Below are 27140 nucleotides of genomic sequence, written 5' to 3' on the forward strand. Positions count from 1 at the left end.
TCCCTTGGAAAGTGAATAGCGGTAGTTATTGGCTACGCCACTGATAATACCACACCAGTGTTGCCACGGATCAACCAATCAGGATCAAGGATTCAGCTTCGCTTGAAGATAAAGTCTGTTGTATCTCTTTCTTTGTCATAGTTGAGGGGGTACTTGCGCACAGTCTCCATTACAAGAATAATTTTTGTCTTACAAACAATACGTACCTTGTCCCCCCACGATGCCTGTAGATTTCACCATCATCTCAAGCTTCTTGTCCCACGTGAATGTGCGGATGTAGTCTGGGAAAACAAAGTCAACCACAGTTCGTAAAAATTTTAAAATCCTAAAATATCCAAATGGTGGGCTGTTGAAGCTACAACAAATACAATCTAAATGATTCAAGAAAAATGGAAAATTGATTCAACAGATTTGTGGTCCAGTGACATTTACCCCAACCAGCCCAACTCCATCAAAATCCATCCCCAATTTGGTGGATTTTGGGGGACTTGGTCCAGAAGGCCTGGCGTGACTTAATATTGATGGAGTATGATGGACTTGGGCCTAATGACCTGAAGCAGTGCTAGGGGTATCCGATTGATTTTGCCTAGCTTCCTGTACTGCTATTGTGATAAAAGCCATGTGTAGCGAGTCCATGAATGTCAACCAGTGCGTCAGTGGTGGATTCCATTATGTCATGTACAGTTGTGTATTGGACGCACAGTGATTGATGGATTTTGATGGACTTGGTCCAGTTCATAGTAAAAGACGTTAGGGAGTTAGGGTTAAACCACAAAACAAGACGGTTGGAACCCAAGTTCCTAAGATGACCTTTAAACTGTGGGAAACAATGGAAAATGTTGAAAAAATGTGCCTTCAAAATAGATTCATTTTGGCAAAAGCAGGGCCCAATTTTACCCTAAAGCAAATTTCGTGTTAAAGGTAATATACAACATTGGCAAACATCAACAAAAAAACCCAAATTATTATGAAATACCTTACTTGACTGTAAGTGAATAATAGTCTCAAGCATCCTGTGAAATCATGGCACCTGGTGTGCTGTCATTTTCAAGAAAAGTGGAATTTTTGTATCAATTTCCATATTTACATTTTGAACGTTTAAGATTGAAATAAAGCTGCTAAATTGCTTCCAATTACTATGATATTTCTAGCTGTCTGTGCCAAGGCAACGGTGTTGTTGCCGTGGGAATAACTTACCGATGATGCCAACTACAAGTTCGTCGGAGGTTGCGTCCAGACCCACGAGCAACGAGTAGTCCATGATGAAGTGACTGGCAAGAAACATACTGTCGTAGTGGACGGCCATGGTCAGGGCGGCTTTGCTGTGGCTGCGTATGAACAGGGGCGAGTCCACCATATCTGTGTCATGACAACAAGAATCAATACTAATTTACCTGAGCAGGGTTTGAACCTGCGACCTCCAGAAATCTGCACCGGTGCTCTACCAACTGAGCTACGTAGCCTTATGTTGATGGTCTCCCAATTTTCAATGACTTTGTTCATGTCACTGAGAGGCAATCGTAGTAAAGTGTCTTGCCCAAGAACACAAGCACCGTGCTTCTCATTTTGGTTCAAGCCCACGTTCCATCACACATTAGTAAGAAGACCCTGTGGCCATGGGCCTTATCCAAGAGTCGGCCATATTGAATTGAAAGTGCGGTAAAATACTAATTTTTGGAACTTGCGAAGAGAAATGAAAGCAACTTAATTACTAATTAATTCCAGTCTGCTTTAATGAATAATTAAACATTCCCTAATGTTTAAAGCCAGATTTTAAACAAATGACAGTAAAATAAGGCTGCATTATGCCTGCATAAATAGTCTGGCGCCATCCCTTTCAACAGTTAACAATTAATGAAATACATTCAAGGAACTCGACAAAAATGGCCAACTCGTGCATAAGGCCCATTGGACCATGGCACTCCAAGTTGTAGGTTGCGGTAATCGGCGCAATTATTTTCCACGTTTTTAAGGACTCAAAGGTTAATGAGCCTTTGGCTCAAGTTGAGTCAAGTCATTTGCTGGATGTCACTCCTGTTGACTACGGTCGAGTCGTTTGCCTGAAATCTTCTTTTGTTTGTCAGGTAGACAGATTCAGATATCAACTTGCAGTTGGGTCAACCATCATTTAGTCTCCCGGTCCAAGTTAGTTAGACCATCTGCTCCATGCGGAGATTGGTAGATGGGGCAATCTGATAGACTATGTTCTGCAGTTTGGTCTGTAAAGTTTGGTCTGCCTGTAATGACTTGAGTCAAGTCGAGTCACCGAAAAAAAAAATCACAATTCAAGTCGAGTCATTACAAATTGGACTCACGTTTCAAGAGATTCTCATCCATCAGGACCAAGTCCTGCTGTCCCTTCTCCGTGGTCTTGACGTGGCGGTTGCGGATGGAGCCCTTCAGGTCAAAGACCTGGGCCATGCGCCGCTGGTAGAACAGGTTCTCCATGATGAGGAGGACCTGTTTCTGGGCAGTGTTGGTGATGGGGTTGTGGTAGCCCACTTTGTAGACCCCTAGGATCTTGGCTAAGGTGGTGGGTCTCTGTCCAAAGGAGAGACAGTATACACCATTGCTTAAACATAACTGTATGTGTTAATGTCGAGTTTCACCCCTTTTTTTTTTCAGTTGCTACTTGTCAAACAATACAAAAAGTAAGGCCTGTTCTAGACGCCATGCTATTGCCATGCCGAACTCAATTTTTTTGACTTTGTTGAATTTAGCACGGCGATGGCATGATGATAGCAAAAGGTTTAGTACCGTTTGGCTCAGGGAATTGAGTTTAGCAAGGCACCATCCTTTGGCTTAGTTGAATTTGGCACGGTGATGGCATGACGATAGCAAAAGTTTTAGAACCATTTAGGCTCAGCAAATTGAGTTCGGCATGGCACCATCTTTGGCTGGACAGGGCTGCCGCGCTACCGTTGTTCCCAATGGCAGTGGTATGACACTGTTCTAAAGGCCGTGCCATTGCTGTGCCAAACTCAATTCAATTCGAAGTTGGGGCAAACATTTTAGGAATGCGCATGCTCACAATACCCTCTCTCGGTCCGTATCACAGGGAGTGAAATTGGAGCGAATATTTTAATTGCGCTGAATGTTCATTGAACTGCTTGAACTGCTTTAACCTTGCCCATTACTCCAGTTGCATTAAGGTTTGACTATTACGTTCAGCATTTAGAGCAACTGCTGTGCTGTAGACGAGCTATTTCCGCACTCATTTCATTTAAGTTCGGCACGACAGTAGCGCAGCGTCTGGAACAGGTCTTTTTGAATGAAACATGAAATGAAGAAATTAGCCAATATTCAGTTATGTAATAATTAGAAATTTCAAGTTATTTGTAGCCAGTCAATCTTGCAGTTCTCACAAGGCAGACTGTTTCCGCCCCCCCTTTCAAAATCGATAATGAACTCGCAAGGTATATCCATTTGTGCGCAAAGAATTAAAGAACTTTTTGCTAAAGTAAAATATACAATTTGAAAATTCATTAGGAGAAATAATAAAGGGCATGGAAAATGCATCTTTGATTGTGAAGTGTTGGGTTAAAACACATGTTTTTGTCAATTTTTTTTTTAACCACAACAATCTTGGTTGTGTTTGATTATATTGAACACTTTGTTTTACCTGCTCTGCGTGTGCTTGCTGGATGTACTTGAAATAGTGCGGTGCGAATTCCTTGAAAGACTGGAACTCCAAACGGGATATCTGCTTCAGCACAAATCTATCATCTGCACAGAAAGACCAAAACCAAACAAGGACATGGAAGGTTAATAATAAATGCTTTTGTCTGAAAAAAGAAGAAGACAAGAACATGTCCATACGTTAGCAACATGATGATGGTGAATCTAGCTTCTGGACTCCACTCCATTGATACTCCATTGTACTGTGTTAGTTCCCCTGACTGCTTGAACGGTTAAAGGTTAATAGAAACAGAGATGTGACAAAAATGAACGTATACATTGCATTTGCAGAGTTGTGAGTCGAGTCATTTCAAAGAAGTGACTCGAGTCGAGTCGAGTCATTTAAAAGAAGTGACTCGAGTCGAGTCGAGTCATTAGGTCCAAAGGTCGAGTCGAGTCGAGTCAAATATTTAGCTCGAGTCAATTCGAGTCACGAATATTTGAACACTATACCAAAATTTATAAAAGGAGGCCATAAGTTTAGCCAGCGTTCGAATCCAGAAGCCTTGTAAGAAATCGCCTAAAGCCAATGATGAAACAGCGAATTAGAAAATGTGTAAAAAATCTGGTTCCTGGATAGTATTTTGTGCGTTCTAGAACCATGAGGTGGGAGTCTGTGACACGTTGTATATTTATACATGACTAATTCGCAAAGCAAAGTGAGCATAAATTTTGCACCATAAGTCATTGCAAATACTTTTCGCAAAGTTGTGCTTTTATTTTTGTGCCTCGAGTCCTATTAGCCTTCGCTCGAGTCGAGTCGAGTCTTCTGATGAGGGACTCGAGTCGAGTCGAGTCATTTGCTCGCAGTGACTCGAGTTGAGTCGAGTCACCAAAAATTGTGACTTGAGTTGGACTCGAGTCGAGTCATTGACTCGAGTCATTACAACTCTGTGCATTTGTGACTAAAACGGTGGGTGAGCAATGGGTTGTTTTACACATGAAGACTCGGCTAGAGATGGGTGTTTTATGTGGGGAAAAGAGTCTGTTTTACGTCCATACAGTGTTTTTTTTGGGGGGGGAATATTTTTTAGTCTTTTGTTTCTTTGTTTTGTTTTTTTTTGGTTTTTTTTTTGGGGGGGGGTGTTCTACTTCTGCGACCAAGCTTTGAATCCTATTTGTGCATTACATTGGATAGTGTAAATCAATCTTTGTATTTATGCTCAACTGCCAGTGGCAGATCTGGGGGGAGGTGTTTTGGGGCTAAACACCCCCACCCCACGTGCAATAAAGTAGCACATATGCCTGCTGAACCCAACCCCAACCTTACCTTTTGTCTTGAGAAATTTGGAGCGCGACTTTCCACCCTGAGCCAGCCACGTGATGGAACGCGACAACGATCGGATGAAGGTCTCTTCCCCGGCTGGGAAGACCAGCTTCCTGAGGTTCAGGAATTCATCGGCGTGGTACACTAGGCAGAAGAACTGCGTGTTGGTGGCGTCTGAAAATTCTGTGAGAGAAGGAGAATCAACGAGTAAGGGCTTAATAAGGTGATGGAGCAGTTCGAAATGTGTTGTTCCAAACGGGTTAGGAACCTGGCCGACAATCATGGGCCTCACCTTTTGCCTGGGGAATTTTCTGCATCAGGCCCCTATATGTGCGTCGCCAGGATTTGTTCTAGAGGGGGGCAAAGCACATTTTCCCCCGAAATCCCTCTACTTTTCTAGCATATTCTCGGTTTTTCATTTCTCGAGGTTGGGTAGGGACATTCCCCCCCCCCCCCCCCCCATTAAATTAACAGAAATATAACTTTGTGCCTCTTTTTCTTTTTCTTATTGCCCCCTTTTTTTTCTCCTTTTTTGTTTGTTTTGCAACCACCCCCCTTGCGCCCCCCCCCCCCCCCCCCCCCATGCGCGACACCCATGGGGCCCCTAACCAGCTTGGAAAAAGTATGAAATCTAAGTTGTACAAAAGAAATTCACAAAAGGCAAACAACCATTCCAAGGTTGTTTGCTTTTTGTGGTAAAAAAAATAAAAATAAAACTTTGGGATGCCAGATTTATTGTGTAAATTCATTCAATGTGTGAGCAAATATACTGCTTTATTTTTAATGAATAAGAATGAACCCTTCTGGCCTGTCAAACAAGCTGTGCATTGACCAATAAGATCAAGTCTTTTGGTCATGTGACCATGGTACAAGCTGTGCATTGACTAATAAGATCAAGACTTTTGGTCAGGTGACCATGGTACAAGCTATGCATTGACCAATAAGATCAAGACTTTTGGTCAGGTGACCATTGTACAAGCTGTGCATTGACCAATGAGATCAAGACTTTTGGTCAGGTGACCATGGTACAAGCTGTGCATTGACCAATGAGATCAAGACTTTTGGGCAGGTGATCATGATGGTAGCTTGGTCACACTTGGTCACAACCACTCTAAGAAATGTATTTTAACAAACGGTGGGCTAGTCTGTCATAGCCACTTGCCAAGCAAGTGTATATGATATGCACGCAGATTCGATGATTAATTATGCAAAACAAGACTGCGTCTTGACCTCCAGATTCTGACCGGTCAGCGGGGAACCTTCCATCGGGTCTTCGGTAACCCGTTGTTGTATTACAAAAACATGGCAGTCAATTGACCAATCAACAGCTTAGGCCGAATTTCTGCTCAAAACGACATCACAATTTCTACAGTGGACTCTGATTGGATGGCATGTGTGTTCGCCTAAAAATTGGCATGCCCAAATATAGCATACGCTGTTGCGGAGCTTGCAGGCTCCGTTGAACAACGGATGATACTCATACCAATGGTTGGCTTGGCTTATGACCCAATCTGAAATGGCCCTTTGCTTTGGCAATCACTGAGATTATCAAGTGCACAATCATTCTTTTTAGTATCAAAATCTGGCTTTATCGGCTTTTCAGCTTTGATTTTATGGACACAATTGCTGACGGCAACTCACGTAGGTCAATGTGGGGAGATGAGGCATCCCTCTTCTCCATTCCACTTTTGAAGAATTCAAAGTCTGTTTCATCTAGAAAAACAAAATAACAGCCAAAGAAGTAGTAATTATTTTAAGAAAACTTATCAGACCCCAAACTAATGAGGGTAAAACAGTCTCTGAGATTTTTTTATTGGAAAGGAGGGGGGGGGGGATAATGCAGTATGGTGAACTGAAGTAACATTGAAAAACAGGCACTTTTGTCAATGTAAGTTAGGCTTTGTTTACAAAACGGAATTCAGGGGAAAATCAAGAATTCCAGGTAACTAGTAACTAGTAAACAGCGCATCCAATGCACGGCACTGAAAGGGGTCATAGTGCCTTACAAATGTAATGCTATGCACTGCATTTTATGCAATGTGTGGACATCATTTCTTGCCGTCAATTCCGTGTTTTCCCCCACAGTAACGTAATGTAAACCAAGCATGAGCTTTCAATTTGGCATCACGGCAGATATGGACATTATGTTCAAAACTATTGTCAGGAGGCTGTGACGAGAAAAAGACTATGGTTTCAAGTCTACTTTATTCATACAAACAAGACTTGCAAAGCCTTGTAAAGTTGGAATCAGAGTGCATTCTATTCACTTCTATTTATTCGTAGAATAAGCTGTAGTGTTACATGTACCAAGAAAGTACTTGGAACAAGCAGTGCCAGACTAATGCACATGTGATGTAGACTAATACACATGTGATGTAGACTAATGCACATGTGATGTAGACTAATGCACATGTGATGTAGACTAATGCACATGTGATGTAGACTAATGCACATGTGATGTAGACTAATGCACATGTGATGTAGACTAATGCACATGTGATGTAGACTAATGCACATGTGATGTAGACTAATGCACATGTGATGTAGACTAATGCACATGTGATGTAGACTAATGCACATGTGATGTAGACTAATGCACATGTGATGTAGACTAATGCACATGTGATGTAGACTAATGCACATGTGATGTAGATGCAACATGACATGAATAGGCAAGCTTCGTAAAGCTGCTCCCAGACCAGTGTAAGTCACAAAGTGAGTCAGTCAGGGAGTGAGTCATTCGAGCGTGTTACTCTTTCCACCACCGAGTGCAAGAAAATGTTGCGTGCGCATTACTCTCGGTGCAAGAGAATACTCCTGGTCTGAGCGGGAGTTTACTCTCACTTACCCTTGGGTGGTACTCCTGCCGTTTGTGTGCTCAAGAGTATATAATCGTGTTAGCACGAGTAACACACTCGAACGCACCCAGGGAGACAGGTCACCAGTCTAATTCACAAGTGACAGTCAGCTTGTGAGAGACTTAAGCAAGTCTAATTCACAAGTGGCAGGCAGTGCATGAGTCGGTAAGTCAGTCAGTCAGTTAGGAACAAAGAGGGCTATGGGCTCCGTGCACAAGTACCCCCTCATCGGCAAGAAAGGGAGAGTAGGGGGAAACCATCGGAGAGACATTCAGACACATCGCCGATGATGCCTGACGCTCACACAAAGACCCTATGGCTCTGTGCACATTTAGAATAAAATAAGTTGTGCATAATTCACGCTATCCACGCTTGAACCAGTATGCGCACGCAGTGTTCCCCGTCCACAGGGCTCTCAAAAGTGGTAAAAAGTGCCCTCTCTCTTGGCGCACGGAGCCCATAGGCTGGCCCCTCTGGGACTAGCAAAACAAACAGGGAAAATACAGCTTGTCCCACCAAAACCTAACAGTCGAAAACCCATTAATAAAGGTATACTGCATGTGAGTTTTGGAATATTTTCAAATTACCTCTTAAAGTCAGATAACCAGTCTGCCATACAAACTTTATTTCATTCAAATCGATGCATTGGAACAAATGCTATGCTTCATCGAACTCAAGGGTTGAAAATCGTCTTGGGCCACTTTCCTTGAAAGTGAGAAAGCGCAGTTTAGAGAAACTCACAAAGGATGGGTCAAAAGTTTTAGCGCAGCTTATCAGTTTTGGAAGACCAGGAGATATAAATAAAAAAGTGGCCCAAGTGGTTTTTCAAGTCCCGTATTGTGATTGATATCTTTTGAACAAAACATCCTAATGAAACCAACTAAAAAGCATTTGGAAGACCAATTATTCTACTCAGTCATTCATTAGACACCAGTGAGATTTTGAATACTACCCCCACTTTTCTGAAAACATGCCCGATTCAACTGTTAGGTTTTTGTGGGACAACCTGTACATACAAACCTTTGTTCTCTGTGGAGAAGGATGACGTTGACTCATCTGCAGTCACATGATAGTGGATTGTGTCTGAGTAGGTAAAGTGACTTTCTTCTTTTCGCTGGCTGCCCGGCGAGGCACTGCTCGGACTGTCTGGTATTTTACTCCGCAGGAACGATATGACACCTCGGCTTGATCTTTCTAAAGACAGGGTATTTTATCAAGAAGGTAAAATATAGATTTGAGGATTGGTTTATGGTTGCTACGTTTACAACAAAGATATTCCTTTCATAATTTTAAAACAAAGTATTCTCCTCAATTCTATGTTAGGGCGACACTTTGTACTTAACATTTCTATATGAGGGCGATGCAAACCATCAGGGTGACAATTTGGCGTTGTCCTGTTGTTTTGACTACCAATTGGAGAAGGAATTTTGCTATTGCAAATAGCTTAAGAAGTTAACCACTATTATCCGCAGGTATGCATTCCTGCACATATTTTAACAGAGACAAACAAATGTACGAAAACCCCACAAAATTAAAGTAGATATTGGCCCACATACACATCAGCAAATTGGTGATGGCACAAACCGGAAAACATTTAGTTATCAGTAAAGACGGACTCTAGATCTCTTAGACCCGTTCTCAATGCCATGCTACTGCTGCGCCAAACTTGATTGAAATGGGTGCGGCAATAGCTCGTCTACAGCATGGCAGTTGCTCTAAACGCTGAACTTAATAGTAAAACTTCAATGCATCTGAGTAACTGCCAAGGCTAAAGCAGTCCACTGAGCTTTCAGTGCGATCAAAATATTCGCGCCAATTTCACTCCCCATTTCATTCCTAAAATGTTTGCCACAACTTTGAATTGAGTTCGGCACAGCAATGGTATGGCGTTTAGAACAGTGCCGTGCCACTGCCATTCGGAATGAAGATAGCTTGGCAGCCCTGTCAAGTCAAAGGATGGTGCTGTGCCGAATTCATATTCCGAGCCAAATGGTTCTAAACACCGTACTATCTCCGTGCCGAATTTAAATCAGTCAAATTAATTGAGTTTGGCACAGCAGTAGCGTGGCGTCTGGAATGGGATTTAGAAATGAAAATAAAAATCAGCGACTGAAATGTTCCGGACGGTCGTAGCTCAGGCGCAGCTTGATCCTGAAAAGTTAGTCGCTGACTGTTTTGTGTCGTCGCAAGGTTGACCTGAGGGCAGTTTTAAAGTTCAAAGCACTGCAAATAATATGAATGCCTACTGGTCAGCTGTCCCTTCTTGGGTCGTTCCTTGCCCTCGGCCGTCCCCTGCGTGCTGTCTGCGAATGCGTGCCGCCGCGTGGTGGGGCTGGTGTTCCTGGAGCCGGGGTTGCTGCCGGGCTGTAGAGCGCCCTCGCTTGGCTTGGGAAAGTCCGGCTGCTGGAGCTCGTACAGCTGTGTCTTGTACTGTTCCGAACTGGTAAAAAAAGAGAGGAATTTGCTTGAGATTCTTGAAACAGCAATTTTGCACAATATGATCTCCTTTAGCCACCTTTTAATAAGCACATTTTCAGTTCACTTTTGTGTTTGTTGCATAGTTAAACCTACAAACCCTTTGCATCCAGCACCAATCTTGAGTGTTTTTGTTGTTGTCATTTTGATTCATAATGAATTAAAGGTAATATACAACATTTGCAAAGACCAAAAATACCAAATTATTATGAAATACCTTACTTGACTGTAAGTGAAAAATAGTTTCAAACATCCTGTGAAATCATGGCACCTGGTGTGCTATCATTTTCAAGAAAAGTGGAATTTTTGTGTCAATTTCCAACTATGGTCAGCCGACCATCATTAAAAAAAATAACTTTTTTTCAAATACTGCCCCCAATTTACCAACTTTAGTTGGTCTGGTTCCTTGACCTGACAACTCCCTGACATCTATAAGCTTGTTCCATTGTAGCTTTATTCAAGCATCCTGTGAAATCATGGCACCTGGTGTGCTGTCATTTTCAAGAAAAGGTGGATTTTTTGTGTCAATTTCCAACGACGGTCAGCTGACCATCCTTGGAAAGGCCAGCTAGTCTGGTTCCCTGACCTGACAATTCCCAGACATCTATAAATTGCTCTGTTTCCTCTGAAGTAGGGTCAGGGAACCAGACTACAACAACAGCATCTTTTTCTTGGTTTTTCCAGCATAAACAGATCAGTGTAACAATATTTGTTATAAAAAACTAACCCCAAAATCCGTCCATTTCTGAAAATTACAGCAAAAGCAAATGTTGCATATAACCCTTAATTCATTAACAATTAATGTACGAAAGGTCTACTCATGGGTATCCCTGTGGAACAAAGGAACGCCCCTTTAAGTGGGCAAATTGGTTCAGTCTATGGTCTATATACAATGGCGCATGAGGGGGGGGGTCGGGGGTCGGGGCTAGATGCCATCTGACTAACAGATTCGCTGTTCAAACCAGACAATACTTGACACTTTCTGATGTTAGGTGGCGCTATTTATCGTGGCATTTTTATACACAAACATTTGATACTGCCGACAGGAAAATGATTTTGCTGACAAAAATTAATAATCGGGGTGTTGTTACCCCCCCCCCCCCACCACCACCACCACCCAACCCTTCTAGCAACACCCCTGCAAGCTGTTGTAAATTCAAAATTGGCAGGAGAGGCCATTCTTGATATGAGGGGGGGGGGGGGGCATTTTACACCCTTTTCTGAAAAGTTTCTGCTGCTACAGTAGCAAATACAAGCTCTTGGAAATCAATGAGAACACAGTGCTCGCTAGACCGTGCAATTAAACTTGCATCATCTAAAGGCATAAATCGTAAGACACTTACTGAGTCAGATCTCTCACTGCCAAATAGCCTACCTGAGTGCGTATGCAATAATAGAGCTGGATTCTTGATCATATATGATGACTGGCATGACAGTACACGATGGCAACAGATGATGTTCATTGGGTGTGCTGGCCAGAAAAAAAAAAATTTGTTAGCAAATTCAAAATAAAAGTAAAAAAAAACATCACAATACACAATTGGAGGAATGCTTCTTTTTGCTAGACAGATAAAGTGCATGCTGAACTTGATGGAAACATAAATGTGCGAAAACAGCTCGGTATAGATCTTTCTTTACCAACTATAGTGGTTGGCACTTTTCGACAATGGGTCGGCAAACTATGGAAGGTCAAGGCTGCAAAAATAAACAACAGTTCTTCATTTTTTCCCCAAACATATCATTAGATTGTTGAAAATACAAAATTAGCAACAAACGCTAGGTACCAAAGACTTAAAGCTATAGTCCATCATTTGCAGCCATCCGAAAAAGTAACTGGCGTATTATTGTTGAAAAACATACTTGGTTGAAAGATAGTAAGTGGACTAAACTCCCTGTGAAATTAATCTTTCTGGCAAGCTATCATTTTGAAGTAATCAACAAAGAAGGCCTTTCCAACGGTGCGTCTTAAGACGCACCGTAGGAAAATTTTAATTAGTTGTTCGTTTTGTTATTCGGCGCAGCGCACGCAAGCATTGGCACGACGCACAGGCACGTGCGGTTGCTATAATTCTTCGGATCAGTGCGCGACATCGCGTATAACTGCAATTCAAAACAATTCAAAACATGATTCAGCAACTTTTGATTTAAAATTGAGATCCTACAATGCTGTTTTTTCTCGGAATATACAGCTGACGCTGAGCTGAAACTTCATCAGGTTAGTTGTTCAGTATCCTTCATTAGATTTTGAGCACTTTTGTTGCTTCAAACGAACAAAATGCACAAATTACAAATGATGGACTATATCTTTAAAGGTAAGGTAGATTGTTTGTCATGTGTGAATTTTTTTCGTTTGAAGCAACAAAAGTACTCAAAATCTAAAGACGGTTGCTTAACAACTAACCAGATTAACTAGTAGCTATGTGAATGCTGTATATTCCAGAAAAACAACATTCTAGGATCTCAGTTTCAATTTAAATGTTGCGGAGTCATGTTTTGAATTACGCCCAAAATCAGCGTCTGGAACACGTTCTCATTCAGCCAAATTCCAGTTACGTGATGTCACGCACTGAACCGACGAATAATAGCAACTGCGCGCACGTGTGCATTGTGTCAACGTTTCCGCACACCCAAATCAGCCGAATTACAAACCAACTACTAATGGAAATTTCCAAAAATGTGTCACTTGACGTATTTTTGGAATTGGCCCCTTTTTTTATTGTTTTCTTCAAAATGACAGCTTGCCAGAAAGAATAATTTCACAGGGAGTGCCATTACTATCTTTAAACCAAGTAGTTTTTCAACAATAATTTCAGCAGTTACTTTTTCAATAGCTGCAAATGATCTTCTCTACCTTTAATAATGATACCTCTTTTTCAAATAACGAAGGTTTGAAAATGTAATTCTGGCAAAATCTGTTGCCAACCACACCTTAAATTTATGCCCTTTTTGTTACTAAAACAAGGTGTATTTTTTTTAAGAAAAAGTGACCCCAAAAAAAGAGAAAAGTCCATATGACTTACTATGGCATCTCTACACGTGCCAAATCGCTTCCCGGTAACAGCGTGCTGAAGAACGTCTTCATGGTGCTGTTGCTCTGCCTGGTCTTGACTGGGCTTGGTGGCGGGAGCTCACCTCTCGACGATGTCGCATCTGGCTGATCCTGGCCTACATGTTTAGACAAACGACAGGCCAACAGTCAGCTTTAAGTTTCAACCAAAGAGGACTTAAGACCGTAAGGTGGTCAAAAGGTCGAAAGGTGGTCAAGCGAAAGAAAGATTGACGCGCAATCATCTTAGGCCCGTTCTAGTTGCCGTGCCACTTCCGCGCCGAACTCAATTGAAGTGAGTGCGGCAATAGCTCATCTACAGCACTGCAGTTACTCTAAACACCAAACATAACAGTCAAACCTTAATGCATCTGGAGTAATGAGCCAGGTTAAAGCAGTACAATGAACTTTCAGCGTGATTAAAACTATTTTACCCCCCAATTTCACTCCCCGTGATTTGGACGCGAGAGAGGGTATTGTGAGCATTCGCATTCCTAAAATGTTTGCCCCAACTTGGAATTGAATTGAGTTTGGCACGGCGATGGCACGGCGTTTAGAACAGTGCCATCTCACTGCCATTAGGAACGACGATAGGGCAGCAGCCCTGTCGCCCTAAAGGATGGTGCCGTGCTGAACTCAATTCGCCGAGCCAAATGGTTCTTGGTTGGTTCTTCTCCTAAAAACTCCGCGTGGGAGTTTAACAGGAGGCCAGAAACACCGGGGCAAACCCCTTCTCTTAGCGATAAGTGTCACTGGGTTCTTTTACGTGCATTGCATTACACAACACACGGGACCTATGGCTTTACGTCCCATCCGAAGGACAAAGCGATAATGGTTAAGTGCCTTGCTTAAGGGCACAAGTGTCGACCCAGGCTCCAACCCACGTCACTGTTGCCTCTGAAACACCAGAGCATGAGTCCGGTGCTCTTAACCGCTAGGCCATGACACTCTAACCGCCGTGCCATCGCTGTGCTATCGCCTTGCCAAATTCAAAAAGTCAAATTAATTGAGTTGAGCACGGCAGTAGCGTCGGCGTCTGGAACGGGCCTTACACGCAGTTTATAGTTTTCGATTTTTATTTTCAGTCTTCAATTGCAACAGTGAGAATTACTCATTTCTTCCAAAGTTACATCTGCCGGAAACGGAGCTTTAGTTTGGTTTGATGTTTGGTATTAAGAACGTTTAGATTAAATTTTTTTCATTGCAAACATATGAATGATAAACATTAAATACACTTTTTTTTTATTAAGAACTAGGAGTTATTTTGAAAAATGAAAATAAAAATCAATGAACTAAAAAACATGAGGTAGGTTGAACAAGATTAAGAGGTGACGATATTTTTTTATTTTACCCACCCTCTGGCAGCAGAACAGCCACTTTGTCTTCACCCTCCTTGTTTGCTGCAGATTCTGTCGCAGTGGCAGGAGCTAAACTTGCCTCTGATAAACATAAAAGTCCAACAAATTGTCAAAATAAATTCAAAACCTCTGTAAAGTTAAGCCCCATTTTCCAGTTAGAAGGCCAATTTTACATGAATGTATGTGATGTTCCGATTTCAAGAACTGGTGCAAGTGATAAATTGTTATAAAGGTGGAACGCCGCTATAACGATCATCGCGGGATTCACAGAAACTGTTCGTAATATAGCAATTGTTCAGTATAGAGATTCTTAAGCTGCCGGTGCTCCGGTACTCACTTTTCAATAAATGGCGCCCTTCACCCTGAACACCCAGATAGTTACTGAAAGACGACTTTGAACATGTGCCGACTATTGAATTATGTAATTATACAGTGTTTGAGCTTACTACCTACAGCAATGGGTGGCTTTCCCCTGTTATTCCTTGGAGAAAAAATTGCCAATTGTCGCTCTTCTGTTGACATTTTTCAACAACAATGTTCGGTACGTTTTGTACAACAAAATCGGGAGCCAAGGACAATGTTCGGTATAGCCGAACGTTCGATTTAGCGGTGTTCGGTATGGCGACATTCCACTGTAAGTTATTTTTTTAGTTCCCAAATAAATCTTTACCAGTTTGTTTTTGGGGAATGGAAAGAGTTTGTTAATAACAAAACACTCTGACAGAAACATTACCCACATTTTCCTACTGCTGTTTGCCTTAAAGAGGTTGTGGAATGCTCGAAGACATTTCCGTCATTTTTCGGGTATATGTAGCCTAAGGTGTGATGAAATAAAAATGACTATTGTTTCTGTAGTAAAATGAGTACAAAAGGTACTTTTGAGAGCTGTTTTTCAAGTCCTGTCATGCCTGTTTCGACCTCAACGTGCAATTTGTGTAAAAGTCGTCGTTGCGGGCAGCAAACAAAACACAGTAAATCGTGACGTAATAAACAGGACTCCCGATGCAGAGTAGCATAAACGAGTCCTGTTTATTACGTCACGATTTAGTGTGTTTTGTTTGCTGCCCGCAACGACAACTTTTACACAAATTGCACGTTCGGGTCGAAACAGGACCTGAAAATAGCTCAAAAGTAACCTTTGTACTCATTTCATGACAGAAATAAAAGTCGTTTTTATTTCATAATACACCTTAGGCTACATATACCCAAAAAATGACGGAAATGTCTTCGAGCATTCCACAACCTCTTTAAATTGTTCCTGTTACTTGGCTTTTCATATTTCACAGTAATGTAATTCAGTGAACAACTATCTTGACAATAAAGTGTTTCTCTTACTTCAATTTAAAAACAAATATCACTCCAAAAATATCCATCAAGCTTTGTGCTGCTAAAAACAAATTATTTCTTTGGCAAGCCACAATTTTCTATTTCATTCTTACAAAGCTGGGCCGCAAAGGAACAAGTGCGTTTTTAGCCACAAAAATCAGCAAAAACAAAATGCTACACTTGAACAAAGAACTTGACTGCAGCCGGGTTGAAACAGGAGGTTGCAGGTTCAACTCAAACCTAACTCCAGTCTATTTCTTTGCTCAAGTTTAGAATTACTATCAGGGCAACCTTTTTAATTCTATGGTTCTCATATGTTTTTGGCCTTGAAGGAGGGTCAGTCGGGCGGTTGAAAAAAATCTGGGTAAAAAAAAGTACATGTTGAATGCACAAAAGGCTGCATAAATTGATGCAAACTGTTGAATATATGACTGTCTTGTTCTGAAATAGCTTCATTTTTTGTTAACTTAAAAAGGTTGTTTATTACTTTACTTGCAACTTCACTGACACGTCGATGACAAATAAAGTGCTGTAAGGACTTGAACAAGTTAAATACCCGTTGCCCCCAAAGCAGTATGCAGCGCTTGTTCCCAACAGCATGCAACAGGGTGGTGAGGACCAGCAAACATCGTACATGTAGTGCTCACACAAAGCATAGCGCTGGCACAGTACTAGCCTTTCACCAAGGCCATCGTGGCTTAACTTGCTCGCATTAGACAAAGCGGCGAAAACGCCACTCGTGCGTGCTGACTTAATCTTTGCTCCAGTCGCTTCGGGTCTTCGCAACTCCGCCGCTCTAAGCCACGATGGCCTTGGCGAAAGGCTAGCACAGTACCTGCGCTCAATCCATACCGCGCCATTGTGAATGCATGCACGCAAAATATTGGACATTACTTTGGCGCTTTTTTCCCCACAAAATTGGACAGATTACCCTTATTTCTTTACTTCTTTTTCTAGGTAAGAAATTCAGGACAGGGTTGGGGGCATGAAAAAAAGGATTAATTGCCTTTGGTCGGGAGCCAAAGAAAAAGGGTCGGTTGGAAATGAGAACATAGAATTAAAAAGGGACGCCCCAATGCACCTAGTCAGCTTCCCCGAAAAACAAAATTAACGATTTTGGGGATTTTGATTTTTTTTGTTTTATAAGACCTGGTTCTGAGTCTTCTTTGGCGGGCATCTCAATGACAAGAAGCTCATTATCGGTGTTTACGGTGTCAGCTGGCTCATTCGGTGGCTTGTAGGCCAGGCCAGCGTACAGCCCCGGTGATATCCCATAATTGGGCATTTTTTGCAGACCGAGGTGGTCAAGATAGGCTAGGGAAGGTGGGATGGCAGTGACTGTGATAAATGAACACCAAAAGAAAAAAGACAAACAAAACCATAAAAAGGAAAGGTGCATGTTAGCTGTTAGTTAGATGTCAACTCAGTACAATAACAAAACATATTTTTTTTTAAGCTGTTGGTTATGATCAGCTGAAAAATGAGTGGTAAATGATTTATTGGTTTACGCCAACATTTATCCATATATACAGTGTACAAACTAAAGAATTCATGAAAAAATTCCAAGATATTCAAATTGTTCAAAAAAGCTATCTTTAATTTAGATATTATTTTTTTAAATTTTTCCCGTTTTTCTTTTTTAATTAGAGAAACTTAATGTAGAGAGATTTTTAAAAAAAATCCAAGTCCAAATCAAAAGCAAGCAAATCTATGTTTATAAACCATTTTAGTTACAAGTTTTTATGTTAACAGTATATGATCAGAATTAATTGCTCTTATAACTCAGCTTAAAAAAAATTGCACATTTGTGCAAACAAAATTATATTTTTTTTTTTTACTGAGGTGACGCTTATTAGTAAACCTGATGAACCAATGAACAAAGTCAAGTTGATAAATAAACACAAGAAAACATCAAAAGGTGATATAAGAGGAAAAAATGCCTTTTCAAAATAATACTTTACAAACTTTCACTTTACCAAAGTCAGCAAAACAACATTTTTATAGCTTCCAAAAAAAACAAAAAACATTGAAAAAATATTTGGACAATGCTTGCTGGAAAAGGTGTATCAATGCATTTTTTAAGCCAACAGTGAAAGAAAAAGGTTACGTTTTGGAGAAAAAAAATATTGCAGCAAGTGGAAGTTGTCAGTGAAGTACTAAACCTTTTTGCACACATCTGTGTTTATAAACTAGACGGTTGCTTCAGATGTATATTCACAAGAATAACAAGTTTAAAAACCCTAACTCCCTAGGCCTTTGTGCTAGGATGTAGCCTCAATCCTGCAAAATCCTCCAATTGGCCTCATGGAAAAATAGCATGTAGCCTCAATCCTGCAAATTCCTCCGTTATTTCTTAAATATGGTCTGTGGAGAGGTGACCACTGCCTGAATCCTGCAAAATCCTGCGGCAGTGACGGTCAATATGTTGAGGCTTGGCCAGTGACATCCTGGAGCAGTACAGAGGATTTCAAGCATAATCCAGGCCTTTATTTATGCGTGGCTGAGCAAAAACAACACAAGGTCTGGCCCAAGACCTTGACAAAGTGCATCCTAAGAAATCAGTAACGCACATTTGCCATGTAACCTCAATCCTCCAAATTCCTCGAATTTGGCAAAGAGGATTTTGAAGGATTCAGGGTGGTTAGGGTTAAGTTACAAGATTTTGAAAGAAAATGTATGACTAGGACTCGTATTATGTCATGAATATGCGCATTAACAAGTCACATACATGTGCACCAACAACAAACGTCAACTGCTGGCTTGCCGTACACAATGCCAAAGAAGTGATTTCGGTGTTCAATACATGAAGAAAGGAAGGGGAAAATCCTGTATTTCTCACTCGTGCAAAACGTTAAAGACTTGTGCTGAAATTTCATTAGAGGCCACGTATCTACTGTCATAATCAACAGGCCTTAGAGGATTTCAGCATTAAAAAAAAAAGATTTATGTACATTGACTCTCTAAACCCTTACTTTAATTTTTTTAAGCACACACAAAAGGGGAAACGCATAATTTTCAGTACGCGTTGCTGTACGTGTTTAGCATAACGCGTAATGTAACCTTTGTGATATCTAAAACAATCAGCTTGAAAACAGACATAGTGTTAGGGGTCATCCGTAACGTAGCGTTTCCAAATATACTCTTTTGGCAGACCCCTTACCCCCTCTGAAAGAGTACTTTAAAAAGAAATGTTGATTTTCAAAGATATCCTGAAACAAACAGTTCATTCATAGCGCCGCGATTAGTTATGGATTAGCATCTTGAAGATAGATCAAGCACATGAGGCGCTTGTCCTGCGCGCACACGCATGGAAATTCATCGCTACAACAGTGGTGGCTGAAAAGGGGTGCATCACGTATGTTTTTCACCGTAGGCTGGTATCGGGGTTTTTATGAAAGACGATCTGAAAGCCCATTACAAACAAAAATACTGAACCAAAAATATTGATCGACATTTTTAGAAAATTTCTAAAGCGTACATGGGTCGTTAACACCCCCCCCCCCCCCCACATTTCGTACCCTCTTGAAAGTGTTGATTATAATGGATGGCCCCTTAGCTAATCCATGAAAAAGCAATTTGAGCTTCAACTATGTCACAAAATGTATGTGTGTTGTCAATAACAATCACCAACAAGGTTAAGGGGCCCCACACACAAGAATGAGTTACAGTGCAAGCATGTAGAATGCAGTGTTCCAACCAGGTCCTTTTCAACGTCTGACAAGTGTACTAGAAATGGAAGTAGTGCAGTTGAATAAAACCTAAGAACTAAACAGCGTGGTGTTTTTTAACAAAAAGGTACACTGAAAATGATCAAGCATTCCAAACAAGAGAACTTAACTCTCTTTGTATTAGAGTCAGGGGGACGTGTGCATGGAGCCCATGACAACTTTCTATCAATATAGGCTCCAATCGCATGACGTCAAAGTACCATGTGACCATCCGGTTTCCCTGTGATTGGCCACCATTGCAGTAGGCAAGCGTTTGGTTAGCAACCACGCCGTGTGTTATAAACTAGACAGTATGGCTTATTTTCACGTAGAATAACCACAAATCCTTTATCCATTGGCATAATGGTCACTACCTGTGCCATGTACAGTTGTCGTCATCATGCCGACCCAGCACTGGGTGTTGGCTCCACAAATTCTTTATCAAATGGCATAATTGTCACTACCTGTGCCGTGTACGGTTGTCATAATCGTGCCGACCCAGCACTGGCTGTTGGCTCTGTGTTTTTCTAACAGTTTGTGCCATGCATCACAGATGTGAAGGCTTGCCTACTACCGGTACCTACTGCGCGGTGCGCGATCTTTGCCTACTACAATGGCGACGCTGACTTTCTGGTATACGGATGTAGGCCCAGTCCTTAGAGAGCCCTATACTTGAGGATTTGGAAAAGGACATCACTAGAACAACGGTGGAAATGGAAAAATACATGTAGTCAGACTGGAAGGAAGAAATAAGGAAGCTGTTTGATTGGACTTACTGTCGCTACCCTCGCGTGAGTGTGACGATCCTAAGGTCCCATCGTCAACGCTGCCAAAGCTCTCTTCTTTCTGTACCTCCAGGGGGGTGGGGACACTGTGCCACATGGCTTGCGGTATGGTGACCGGTAGGGAGGCGCCCAGGGGTGTGGACGGGGAGTTGTCTCTGGGGGTGGTGGGTAACGACCGATTGGGTGATCTGGGAGGGGTGCCGGCATGCGGTGACAACTGAAAGTGATGTTTGAACAAAATTGATAGAATGTAAAAAATTAAACTAGGAAATTGTCAAAAACAGCAGCCAGAATATGCAACACTGCACAAATGTAAGGTGCAGATTGAGGTATTAAAGTCTTAAGACACTTCAATAAAGTGGAGTTCCCTAACGTGGCGCACTTCGACCTTTCCCTTGACTTTCCTCATGCAGTGTTGCCAGACCCCTTTGTTGAAAAACTTCAAACTCATACAGTTAAATACTGGTACAATTACCTTAATAATGCTTCAAATTAGGTTTTGCCCTTCACCGACGTTTAAACACTGTATCCTCAGTGTTTTACCTCCCGAGTGAAAGATGGAAAGAAATCACTCTGGTGGGACTCGAACCCACGACCTCCTGCTTTCTAGTGCAGATGTCTTACCACTTGACCACCAAGCTAACGGTATACCTTGCCGTTGGGAAAGGCACTTTGTCACTCATTGCTTCTCTCCACCCAAGAGTAAAGGGGTACCTGTGAGGGCAGAGATGATTACTGTGGATGATTTTAGGTGCTTTGTGCCAAAATGGCAGCATCGAGCTGTATACTCCCCAGGGAGCTGAGATTGTCTTTGGAATGTTTCATTGGCCCAATGAGCAGGGTAAAAATGATGTAGCGCCTGGAGCACCAATAATGGTGGATATGTGCCTTAAATATAAAAGAAAGAAAAAGAAGCAAACGCCGTGTTTAAGGTGTTCAAAAACAAATATTGACTGCTTTAACTCACAGTACAAGTACTGACTGCTTCGAGTAGTACAGTTAAATTAGCCTCCCTTACTGATCCACTGAGTTTTCTATTTGCACTTGGCTTTGCCTATGGAAAATAGAATGTTCAATGGAAACCATGAGATGCTAGTTTTACTATGCCACTCAAAAACAGTCAATATTATACAAATATTGACTGTTGGAAGTCAATATCATAAGAACACTGCCTGTTTTGAGTGGTATAGTAAAACTATTAGAACTATCACTTACCTGGTCTATATCTCTGACAGCGGCAGCAGCTGATATAGACATGGGACCATCTTTTTCTGTGATGGGAGTGTTTTGGCGGGTAACAGACGGGCTGTTTTTCTTCTTTGCTCGCTCTTTCTCTTGCTGAACAAACTCGCTGAACCTGCAGGTCGATACAGATCGATCACAAATCAATCACAGGTCAATTACTCAATAATTTACAGGCCAATCACAAGTCAACATGTCAGCATGCATCACACCACTGACCTGATTAATGTTTTGTTTCATTTGGTGCCAGAAAACAAGAAAAACTGTTCATTCTTAATATTCTACGTTAAAGCTTGTCGTGCATAAAACCCATAGGACATAGGCCGTGCCTGTGTCATGGAAAAATGTACATACATGTGCTTGCATAACCAAGGGTACACATGAGGTCATTAGCTGGCTTTCACCCGTTAATGGATGAGGTATAAATGGGCCCATGTAATGTAATTATTCTAATGCAGTCCTCGTAAATGCACCGTTGTGTCCCATTCAACCCTATTTTCAATGTTCATTTTGCTATTGTTCAGGACATTTTTGTGCATTTTTGGTTGTTATGCTGATTCCAACTTGTGTATTCATGAGTAAAAGTGTGATGTCATGTCAGGCAGAAACCTCAATGTTTCAGCTATTCCAGAACCAAAATTGCCAAACTTTTGAATATTTTGCTGTCGTAAACTTTTCTTTGGTGATTCGTTGTTGTTTCAGTACATAACAGAAGGCTAATGAGTAACGTTTTCTCACAGTATTCATTGTGCAGATTTTGGGTTCATAATTTGAACAGAAAATCCTCAACTGAACAGTGTCTTCCTGAAATGACATCACAGCAACAGCGCCCTCATTTGCCAGGAAAGCATGGACAATTTTAAATGTTAAATGTTTAAAAAAGTACACTTTTCAATAAGATTAACAAAAAAGGGATGTCAAATAGTTTTCATACGTTTATGAGGAATAGAAAGTTACACTAAATGTGTTCCCCAGTAAAATGCACGTTATGGGCCCTTTAAAGAAAACAATGATCCGGCCAGGTGATCATTGGAAAAAATGATACAAAATTCCTATTGTCTTAAACATGACAACATACCAGGTGCTATGATTTCACAGGATGCTTGTTACTTTATATTTACTTACAACAAAGTAAGCTATTTCAGAGTAATTTGACAAGTCATTTTGATATTTTTACGAATCTTGGCAACTGCCTTTAGCGAAAACATCTGTGTGCCTAAAATTGTATTCTTCTCACCTGTTATTCCAGCTGAAGGCAATCTGGCACAGAATGTGCTTGAGACTGACCACACTGTCTTCAATATCCAGCTGGGTGTTGACAATATCTGCCGGCTGCTGATCCACCGCAGACATGAGGCTAGCCAAGGTGGTGATCTTGCTCTGCAAATCCTTGGCATTCTGCCAAAACTTGTGATTGTCCACCTGATGAGACAAATGGAATGATTGACGGAAACAAGACGAGACAAAACCGGTGAAGCAGGTCCCAGAGTGCACACAAATTCTATTCAATTAATTCCGAATGACTATTTACTGGACGTCGTTTCTTGCATCTGGTCTACACAATGGGCCGGATTGGGCCCATTCATTAGTGTCGCAGGTTATTCCAATTTCAAAACTTTTCAAAAGTGAAATTTCAAACTAATTCACACGTGACAGTCAGTCAGTCAATCAGTCACAAAGGGGACTATATGGTCATTGATACTGTAAAGTTTGATCAAGATCTGAACATGAAAGCTGTCAAAAATACCGCCTAGAAAATTTGTGTGCAAAGTCTATGGGTTTTGGGATAGAACAAGAAGAAAGAAAGAAAGAAGAAGAAACAAATCAGAAGAAAAAATATGGCTTTTTCGCCATAAAAAAAACCTTAAAAATGGAGCTGCCTTGTTATGTTTGAATTTAATTGCAAATGATCCTACATGGCTTTAAGTGAAGTACCTGATGCTTGGAAGTAAACTCAGCATTCCTCTGCTCGAAATACTGCTGTGCCTGAGGGTTGGCCCCATTCATCCCTGTCAGCGTATCAATCTTTACCAGGATCTCCTTTAACAGCTGGGCACCCCTGATATTAATAAACAAAAATATAAATAAGGTGATTCCAGAGTGCTATTTCCCGGGTATACAGAGTTGCTAAGGGCCCGTCTCAGTTCACCTAAAATGGCAAACTCTGTGTGAACGTCGTGCCCACAACAAGGTCATCATGCTCTTCAGAATCGTCCATGGACTTGTGGCCATCCCATGCAGCCACCGTATCTTTTCCCTACTACCAGTTTCACATCAGGTCACTCTCAACAATTCAGACAACACTGCAGAATCCAATCATACCAAAACACTTTCTTCCCAAGCGTCATATGCCTGTGGAATGTACTACAGTGGAACGCCGCTATACCGAACACCGCTATACTGAACATTCGGCAATACCGAACATCATCCTTGGCTCCTGGTTACAAGGTACAAAACGTACTGAACATCGTTGTTGAAAAATGTCAACAGATTAACAAAAAAACCTATCGATTGTACATGTATTAAACACTGTTTGGGCCACTTTTAATTCCCGAACATCAAACCACCCATGCTTACATCGTGTTTGAATGCTGAATGCTCTTGCGGCGGCGGGATGTGAGAAATGCCAGTTCAGTGACTTCACTATTGGTCAAAAGAGGGTACTGGCGGTTCAAAATCGCTATACCGAACGATCGTTATTATGAACACTTTCTGTGGATCCCACGATGTTCGTTATAGCGGCGTTCCACTGTACCCGTCTCAGTTGTGTCCGCCCCATCACTGGAGGCCTTCCAGAACCAGCTGAGCCCATTGTCCCTGCGTTAATTCAGCCCCCTTGTCTTTTTACTTGCAGTTTGTCATCACTTTTTCCGTGTTTATCTTTTTGTGAAATTTTGTTCCTGCATTGCAACTTTTGCACCGTATCCAGTATGATAATCCTCTGGAGCTCTAGATTCTAAGAGAGATGTACTTTCTTGGAAGAAGAAGAAGACAGGTCATGGACATGTTTTGGGTAGAATTGTTAACTTTGTGCAGAAGAAGCTCTGCATTTGTACCGGACATGTTCCGGGGAAATTCTCATTAGCAACTACTTGACTCACCAATACTGATAACTTCATTGCCCGGAGATTGCGGGGACGTTGTTCACAATCTGGCAACATGAACCCGATACAATGTCCGGCACTCGTCCCGCATATGAATTGAGACAGGCCATAATGTTGCTAGCATCGTGATTTTACATATTTTCTTTTCTCATTTTGTGAGGTTTGTAACGATAATGTACTTACATGGCAGACACGTTCTTGAATTCTTCAGCTGAGGCTGGGTGTGACCGGAAGGCTTGCTGGATGCTGAGAGGCAGGGGCGGCAGACAGACTTCTCTCAGGAGGATGGGGCTGTATCTGCCGTGAAAAACAGGAACAAGAGAAAGAGTTAATGGGTGCGGCTGGGTGTGGCTTGGTGAGGCTGGGTGTGGCAGTAGGCAGACTTCCCTCAGAAGGATGGGTCTGTATCTACCAAGGAAAACTCCAGGGAACAAGAGAAAGGGTAAAAACAAGGAGGTGGTTAAGGGTGCGGCTGGGTGGGGCCGGGTGTGGCAGTAAGCAGACTTCCCTCAGAAGGATAGGTCTGGATCTAAAATGGAAAACTGGAACAAAAGAAAGGGTTAATGCATGGGTGGTTTAGTGAGAGGCTGAGTGTGGCTGGATGTGGCTAGACAGCTTGCTGGATGCTGAGAGGCAGGGGTGGCAGGCAGACTTCCATTAGGATGATGAGGCTGTAACCACAGTAGAAACAAGGGAAAGGTTTCATACATGTGGGTGGTTTATTGAGTAGCTGGGTGTGACTGGGTGTGGCTAGAATGCTTGCTAGATTCTGAGAGGTAGGGGTAGTAGGCAGACTTTCCTCAGGATGTTGGGTTGTACATTTGTGTATCTACCACGGAAGACGGGAACAAAAGAAATTGTTAATACAATGAGGTGGTTTAGGGAGTGGCTGTGTGACCAAAGGGTTTGCTGGATGCCGAGAGGTAAGGGCGTCAGGCAGAATTCCCTCAGAAGGATGGGCTGTATCTACCATGGAAGACAGAAACAAGGGAAAGGGTGAATACCAGAAGGCGGTTAAGGTTGTGGCTGAATGTGGCAGGGTGTGAAAAACAGGTTTGCTGGATGCTGAGAGGCAGGGGTCTTAAGCAGACTTCCCTCAGGATGATGGGCTGTATCTACCATGGATGACAGAAACAAGAGACGGGGTTAATACCAGTAAGTGGTTTAGGGTGTGGCTAGACCACTTGCTGGATGCTGAGAGGTAGGGGCAGTGAGCAGACTTCTGTAAGTAAAGCATTGTATCTGCCACAGAAGTAAGGAACAAGAGAAAGGGTTAATACAAGGTGGTTAAGGGTGTGGCTGAGTGTGGCTAGACCGCTTGCTGGATGCCAAGAGGTAGTTGGCAGACTTATGTAGCTGGAGGGCTGGCTGGATGTGAAGACGCAGTGGCAGTAGATAGCCTTTCTTCAGAAGGGTGGGGCTGTGTCTACCGTGGAAGACAGGAACAAGAGAAAGCTTAATACTCAGAGGTGTTAAGGGTGTGGCTGGGTGTGATCCTCGTAAGGAGATTTTGTTAATTGAAAACTTACTTAAAGGAAGCCACGATATTGTGCTGTCCAAAGTACTGGTAGTGATGGCGGTGTAAGGAGTGGCCGCAGGGTAGGGCACTCAGCCGACGACCGTAGTCCTTACAGTGGAAGCGGAGCTCAAGGTACTTGCCGAAGGACATATGCCAGCTGTCTAGGGACATGGGCTGGACGGGGGTAACCTGAAACAGAAAGGTAAGGAAAGTATCAACTAAGAGAAGGAAGACACTTAGAGGCAATGAGAGGATCATTATCATTACAGGATTTGTTGTTCACAATGAGCCAGGTTGGTACCTTGATGATGTAGTCCATGTCAAAGATCATTCGCGATAAAATCCCTGACGTGATGATACGCAATGTTACGCGGCCGCCCATTCTGCTTGTAATTAACACCTGAGCATCATGCGCCTGGGTCCGTGCGCGTTAATGCACCTTCGATGAGTGTTCGATTATCCAGAATGACCCCTGATCCATATCGTTGTGCACATGCGCAGTTGAATATCGAACTGGTTTATTACTGCAGTTTGAAACCATGCCGTACCAACCGCGATGGTTATTTTTGTTACATGACAATGAGCTCCGTGCTCAAACATGAGAAGTGTTTTATCAATCACCAAGCTGGCTTATCAATCACCAAGAGTCAAAGCATAGCTGTATCAAGTTACATAAACAGTCACAGCCAGTCAATCCTGCTTTATATGGGGTGGGAATTTGTAACTGTTGAAAACAGTCACTTGACTGATTTTGACTGAAAGGACTACTTGGCAC

The 27140-nt window shown here is 42.0% G+C and overlaps 1 protein-coding gene across 1 annotated transcript in view; it reads right to left on the reverse strand.

The window, feature by feature from the left end:
- The window catches only part of LOC119721974 (1-phosphatidylinositol 3-phosphate 5-kinase-like), a 72929-nt gene that overhangs the window by 905 nt on the left and 44884 nt on the right, over nucleotides 1–27140 (reverse strand). Inside the window, exons 21-38 of the mRNA XM_038191943.1 lie at nucleotides 26376–26554; nucleotides 25030–25143; nucleotides 23678–23801; nucleotides 22980–23164; nucleotides 21716–21857; nucleotides 20492–20717; nucleotides 17158–17346; nucleotides 14680–14763; nucleotides 13299–13443; nucleotides 11654–11749; nucleotides 10050–10243; nucleotides 8824–8997; nucleotides 6587–6658; nucleotides 4949–5128; nucleotides 3623–3726; nucleotides 2316–2541; nucleotides 1198–1359; nucleotides 207–281 (exon numbers count right to left, since the gene is read on the reverse strand). Of these exons, the coding sequence (XP_038047871.1) occupies nucleotides 207–281; nucleotides 1198–1359; nucleotides 2316–2541; nucleotides 3623–3726; nucleotides 4949–5128; nucleotides 6587–6658; nucleotides 8824–8997; nucleotides 10050–10243; nucleotides 11654–11749; nucleotides 13299–13443; nucleotides 14680–14763; nucleotides 17158–17346; nucleotides 20492–20717; nucleotides 21716–21857; nucleotides 22980–23164; nucleotides 23678–23801; nucleotides 25030–25143; nucleotides 26376–26554 (2671 nt within the window). The remainder of the gene's footprint in view (nucleotides 1–206; nucleotides 282–1197; nucleotides 1360–2315; nucleotides 2542–3622; nucleotides 3727–4948; nucleotides 5129–6586; nucleotides 6659–8823; nucleotides 8998–10049; nucleotides 10244–11653; nucleotides 11750–13298; nucleotides 13444–14679; nucleotides 14764–17157; nucleotides 17347–20491; nucleotides 20718–21715; nucleotides 21858–22979; nucleotides 23165–23677; nucleotides 23802–25029; nucleotides 25144–26375; nucleotides 26555–27140) is intronic.

Source organism: Patiria miniata, unplaced genomic scaffold (genome assembly GCF_015706575.1).
Source record: "Patiria miniata isolate m_02_andy unplaced genomic scaffold, ASM1570657v1 HiC_scaffold_14, whole genome shotgun sequence".
NCBI classification, from domain to species: Eukaryota; Metazoa; Echinodermata; class Asteroidea; order Valvatida; family Asterinidae; genus Patiria; species Patiria miniata.